Raw genomic sequence first — 6,547 nt, forward strand, 5'->3', positions numbered from 1 at the left:
GGGAGCGGTGAGACCATGGGGCAAGACCATGAGGGCAAAGGTGGGCTGCATGGCACCATAGTAAAAACTGAAAAATGTTCCACAAGCATTTTATTAGATTTAACTCATTTTAAAAATCACACAAATGAAGTTGGCTATTCAAGCCTTCTGTGAAGCACTACGGCTACATCTTTCTTGGTTTCTTGTAATTTTGCCCAGTTCTGTCAATGAACTTCTCTAATGCAGTGTGTTCATCTTTGGTGGCTTCTCATGTGTCCGATACTCCCAGTCCTTCAGTTGATATGCTCATTAGTTCATTATATGTTCATGATATGCTCATTAGTTCAGGTAGAAAGCGACTTTTTTCAGAACACAAAATCCTGTTCAATGATGAAAAAGAACACTAACTGTAGCTCCTGTGACTGGGAGTAGCAAGAGATGAATTCCCACTTCTTTCATCCCAGGAAATATAGCACAAAGGTCAGGTTCAGCCACTAACGATGATAAAAAAGAAGCTGCAGTCAAACCTTCATTCATTCGTGGCATGACATTCTGCTGTGCATTCAAATTCTCTATTCTGTCCTGATCACATGGCAGCCCCATTGCTGGCAGTGCCTCACTCCACTCAATTGCCAGTGTTTTATAAGATAGACATCTGTAAAAGCTACACAAAGGTTCAGTAGAATCCAGAAGTCGCTGTTGTAGATTTGTAAGAATCAAGTCAATGTACTTTTTCAGCTGGCTTAACAAACACTTCTTGTCCTCTTCACTTAAGGAAGAGTCATTAGTCCTTCATTAGTTAACTTCTGGATTGAAATCTTTGCTTCTTCCAGTAAGTTTTCAATAGATATTTCTCTGATTGATCCAACTGTAGCTTCTATTGCTGGACAAAGATCTACTACTGTTGTAGCAGATGCCTAGACGGCATTGTTTAATGACCCAAGTGGTTTCAACAATAGACTTACAAGAGAGACAATAGCAATTGTTTTCTCTGAACATAGTAGCAAAAGTAGTGCACTAGCCTCACTACTTAGATCAGTCCACTCTTGGTAGATACTTTCAAAAGCCAGTAATAAAAGTTGCAGTAATTTTAAGACAACAGCCAAGGATTGCTCATGGGAAAGCCAGTGGGTTTTCTCTTGGACTAATTTGAACTTCAGTCCCAGAGCATCTTCTATTTCTTCCAATACATTTAGTCTTTTTGGACTCTTGCTGAAAAAAAGAGTATAATGAAGACATTACAATTATGGCTTTTTTAATGTCTTTTGAAGATTCTGCAGCTCGTACTAGTGCTAGCTGGAGTAGATAGCCTTTGCAGTGTGCATAGGAAAGATTAGGGTTACACTTTTCTCTGAGCAAATCTTGTACTCCACCATGTCTTCCAGTGAAGTTTACTGCTCCATCAAATGCACAAGCAGCCATCTGTTTGGGGTCCAATTTACAAACATTTAACTCTTCTAAAATGTGGGCTGTCATAGATGCAGCCAATGTGTCTTCTATAACCTGAACATCTAGAAATGCATCTACTGACTTACCACTGACATCAAGATAACGTACACAATGATTTAATACCCGACACCCACTTGCATCAGTGCATTCATGAGCCACATATGAAAAATTTTTGAATGTGGTAAGAGAATTCTTCACTTTTTCAACTGCTGTCTTTCACTGTTGCACCGCACGCTTCTAACCACTTACGTGAATTTCTTGCAGAAAGATAGAGAGCATTTGCCGGTCTTGTTCAGAACTAGTATCTAATTTCAGGGTTAACAAGTGACAATGCACTTAACATTGACCTCCAGTTTGTAGTGTGTGGTATCTCTTGCTTAAATAGAAAGTATGATGCGACTGCCATGTTTGTTCCCACAAACTGTGTGTATTCAGCATTCTTAATGGCGTCATTAAGTACTTCTAGACTTGGTTTTGACAGTAACTAGCTTATAAGGCTTTCTGCATGTTGATGCAGTACAGAGGCTTAGTGTTTTGCAGTCTTTTCATGTAGCTTATCAGCATTAGCTTTGCTGATAGGTCTGGCAAACTAGGCTCCTCCAGTATTACCAATTGTAGCAGTGGGAAGCTTTCCTTCTTTGTGAGCTTTTTTGCAAGAGGTGCACCATCTTTTGTAACTTCAATAAATAGAAAAAGCTTGACCGACAAACATCGGGAACTGCCTTCAGGTTGTGGAATCACTGTTTCCTCAGTAGGTAGTTGTATTTGTGCTTCTGACTGTTCAGACGTAGATACGCCACTTAAACCTTCAGATGACATGTTGATATATTCCTGATTCTTGGTGTGTTCTTCATCTTGGCTGGTTTTTGAGGCCTTTGAGTGGAAAAATGGAATTGTTTTTTGTCTTTTCATTTTCACTTTGACCTGCAACATATAAGAATGTGACATTACCCAGGGTACAATCTGGACTGTTGAACAGCTATTTCCCCTTAGTTTTTGAACCTGAGGTGTCTTTTACACTGCTTCCTTGTGAGAACTACCACTCCTGGTCTGTTCACACACAGCCTCCAGCATGTAACTTGCTCCCAGCTACACAGTATGAGTGCTATAGTCAGTCACTCATGAATTACACTGCAGAACACCAGCAAACTCTCCAGTCCCAGACTTTCCCCCAGAAGTATGCATCTTGTACTGTCTAGCACCCTACTGGATAATGCAACCTCATATAAAATCCATCATTTCATAAACAGAAAGTGATATGCACAAACCCTGTTATCTCAGGTGGAGATTCTCAAACATTTCAATCCAAACACACTGGCTTAGATAAATCAATAAAACAAGTTTATTAACCACAGAAAGGAAGATTGTAAGTGATTACAAGTAATAAGGCATAAAAGTCAAAATTGGTTACAAAAAAATAAAAGGCAAAATGCAACTAATAATTTACTTAACAGGCTAAGTGAATTCAAAGTATAATGTCTTTCTCGCCACATGCTTTTGCAGTCTCGCTGGCTAGAATCCTTTTTCTGCCAAGCTCCCTCCCCAGTTCAGTGGTCCTTCAGGCGTTTCTGATGCTGTGAGCAAAGAGAAAGGAGTGCTTTGGAGCTTCTGTCCTCATTTCTTATAGTTCTCTTTTCCCTTTGAAGATCATCTCCATCTAGGGTTCAGGTGACAGGAGACTGGAGGCCAGAAACTTCCAGCTGTTTTGCTGTCAATATGTCAAGTTCTCACTCACATCTTTCTTCCTTCCAAAGACTGGCCAATTAACCAGGTGATAGTCCATTTGATTTTGTTGACACCTGGATGAAGTGTTGGCTAGTCTTTTGTCTCTGGGGAACCAGTTTGAAGCTGATTCCCCAGACTTGGAACATGCCTTATAAAGTAGAATTCTGTAACTTCACATACAATGTTGCTACACATTTTACCAGGACAATAAAGTTTGACAGATTATGAGTTTTCCAATGATACCTCACAAGGCATACTTTGTACAAAATTTATCCTAGCCTTGTAAAAAGGGTGAACATAAGCGTACAGACTGTCATAATTAATAAATTAAATGTTTTGTTAGGATAATGCAAATTTAACAAAAGACAATGCAAATTACACCAAACACAGAACAGTTTTAGATTTCTAAAGCAAAATATATATCAATTTTTTTAATGTATTTAATTTAAATTTACTTATGAAGAATTACTATAAGTGTTTAGTTCAGAAACTCCCCAAGATAATGACCTCTCTAGATCGCGACAATGCGAGATAACGACCTTGGCAAATAAGGCATTTTAAAAAACCTTGCCTAATAGGAAACATATTTCTATAAGTTTCTCAGTCACAAATCTAGCATTCTAGAGCAAAGTCACTAAACACACTAATCTAGTCATCCCAAGAACAAAAAATTATATTAATTCCTTCTGTATATATATGCATAAACTTTCATGAAGTTTCAATGAAAGAGTTAAGCTTACTGTGGCTGCCCAGTTACTGTAAGCAAGTTTCATACATTTTTGTCAGCAAAGCAATTTGGTGCTAACTCTTGGCCTCACATTTTAAACATCATAAAACACCAATAAACATCAGCATTTGAGTTTATGATGATTTACTGTTGTTTATAAATCATAATTTGAAATTATTAGGTCAGCTAACCTGTCTGAAATGAATGAGCCAGCACTGTCATAACAAACAGCTGCAGGAGACAGCTAGTCTTTGTTCATACGTTTCAAACCTATTATGCATTTTCAAGAACAAGTATTTTATCATACATATGCTTTTAAAGTGTGCGTTAATGTTTCAACTTCAATTCAAATTTCCAAACAACAAAATGAATTTTTCTTTGAACTAGAAAATTTAAAAAACTAGATCCAGCTGGAAAACGACTGGCTGGAGGAAAGTAGGGAAATCCTTGTTCGAGGACATTCCCCATAGTGAATAACTGTTCCCATTCCCCCACTATAACCAACCTGCCCCAAGAATCAGGGTCACTCCCCATGGGAACTAACTTCCCCCCATCCCTACATGATCAACCCACCCCCCGAGTCAGCATCACACACACCCCAGGGGGGCCACCTGCCTGTCTGTGATCACCCCAGTCACAGGGTCAGGATCACTCCCCCATGGAGGCCACCTGCCCCCAATCCAGCCCTCCCCCCCAGAGTCAGGGTCACCCTCCATAGGTCTAATTGCCCCAGCCATTCCCGCAGAGTGCAGGGTCGCCCGCCCAGGAGGGCTACTGTTCCCCCCATTCCCAGCAGAGTCAGGTTGCCCCCCAGGAGGGCTAACTGCCCCATTCCCCAGGGTCAGGGTCACCATCCCCAGGAAGGACTAACTGCACCCCAATTACTCCAGGGTCCAGGGTCACCCCCCCAGGAGGGCTAACTGCCCGCCATCACCCCAGAGTCAGGGTCACCCGCCGAAGGAGGGCTATACTGCCCCCCATTCCAGCAGAGGCAGGGTCACCGCCCCAGGAAGGAACTAACTGCCCCCCATTCCCGCAGAGGCAGGGTCACCCCCCCAGGAGGACTAACTGCCCCCCATTACCCCAGAGTCAGGGTCCCCCTCCCCAGGAGGGCTAACTGCCCCCTATGACCAACCCACTCCCAGGGTCAGAGTCACCCCCCATTGGGACTAACTGCCCCACGGATCAGGGTCACCTCCCACGGGGGCCACCTTCCCCCCACCCGGCTCCAGGGCCCTGGTCACCCCCCACGGGAGCTACCTGCCCCCCTCCGCCATAACCGCCCCGGCTGCCATGCTGAGGCGGCCCCGGGCTCCCCGCGCGTGTGACCAAGCGCCCCGCCCCGCCCCCACTCACCCGCACAGCCTCGGCCTCGGGACACCGCCGCAGCCAACCGAACAGCGCGGGCGCGAGAAGCAACACGGGACGGGACTGGCGGCCCCGCCTCCCCACACCCAAGGGCGGGACTTCCCGCGGCGCCTAGCAACCAGCAGGACCCACTCTGAGTCGCTCTGCAGAGATGCCGATCTGCGGGGAGTGCTGGGCTGATTGGCCGGGGGGGACCCAAAGGCACCGCCTGGGGATTCAAACCTTCGGAGCGGGGAGGAGACGCGGTGTGGGATTGGAGGAGCCGTCACGGGGCCCCGCCCACTCCTCCTCGCGGGCTCGCTCCTCATAGGGGGCCTCACAGAGAAGTAGGGGGTGGAGTGAGGGAGGTCGTTGGTGTCTTCGTTGCCCTGCGTCTCTCAGGCAGGGCCCTGGGGTTGGATGGTGCTTGAGCCCAGTCCACACTGGGAGGGGGGTTCTGACCCCTGGGGTGCATGGGGTGGGCTGGGTTTACACGTACATACACATCCCTATATGGGGGGTTTGGACCCAGCTGCTGGAGTCAGGGGATTGCCTGAGAATGTCACCTGTTACCAGCACTCACACGCATGTGACAGCACACAGGCCTTGCTGGGGGAAGGGGAGCTTCTGCCCCAGCTGCTGCAGTCATAGGATTGTGTGAGAATTTCACACATTTGCACGCACACACACACTCATGGAAGGGGGGAGGTCTCACCCCAGCTGCTAGGGTCAGGGGCTTGCCTGAGGATCTCCAGCCTGGTTTGCAGCCACTCAGGGTGGTGGAGAAACACCTGGTGCTGTTGTGAAGCGAGAGTTGTGTCACCCCAAAGGCTTGTAAATGAGAAGGTGAAGGAAAAGAGACCTTTATATATCTATTTAAATCTCATGATTTGGGGGCCTTACTCGTGATTTTTTGCATGCTCAGGGTTAGTCACACTGTACAGTAGCTGGCTGTGGTCAATGTGTAAGGTCAGTTTGTGCCAGGACAGGTTACAAGGGGTCATAGACCCAGCAAAAATAAGGTTTTAAATCAGGCTGGGTTGCTGAGGGGTGCATGTCAAGCATTGTCTTTCCAAACCTGTTGCTCCTAGATTATGTTAGATCTCCACAAACTTTATTCAGACCACTTTAAGAACTGTGTGGATGAATCCTTGCTTCCTCTCTCCTCCCCACAAAGGCCTTGGCTGCACAGCTACTTAGACTATAAACTCTGTGGGGCAGGGACTGACTTTTTGTTCTATGTTTATACTGTGGGGTCCTGGTCTCTGATTGGGGCTCCTAGGCCCTACTGCAATACAAATAATAATATATCACTCTCTC

The 6,547-nt window shown here is 45.4% G+C and overlaps 1 protein-coding gene and 1 long non-coding RNA gene across 2 annotated transcripts in view; both read right to left on the reverse strand.

The window, feature by feature from the left end:
* UBE2T (ubiquitin conjugating enzyme E2 T) overlaps positions 1 to 516 on the reverse strand; it is a 19,288-nt gene extending 18,772 nt beyond the window's left edge. Inside the window, exon 1 of the mRNA XM_032791900.1 lies at positions 507 to 516. Within this exon, the coding sequence (XP_032647791.1) occupies positions 507 to 516 (10 nt within the window). The remainder of the gene's footprint in view (positions 1 to 506) is intronic.
* A 1,109-nt stretch (positions 517 to 1,625) lies between these two features.
* Positions 1,626 to 5,383, reverse strand: LOC142046734 (uncharacterized). The gene is made up of 3 exons (XR_012655719.1): positions 5,237 to 5,383; positions 1,728 to 2,352; positions 1,626 to 1,641 (listed from the first exon to the last, which is right to left on the reverse strand). It is a non-coding gene; the product is annotated as an uncharacterized LOC142046734 (long non-coding RNA).
* Positions 5,384 to 6,547: the final 1,164 nt, after the last annotated feature.

Source organism: Chelonoidis abingdonii, chromosome 4, assembly GCF_003597395.2.
Source record: "Chelonoidis abingdonii isolate Lonesome George chromosome 4, CheloAbing_2.0, whole genome shotgun sequence".
Classification (NCBI taxonomy): domain Eukaryota; kingdom Metazoa; phylum Chordata; order Testudines; family Testudinidae; genus Chelonoidis; species Chelonoidis abingdonii.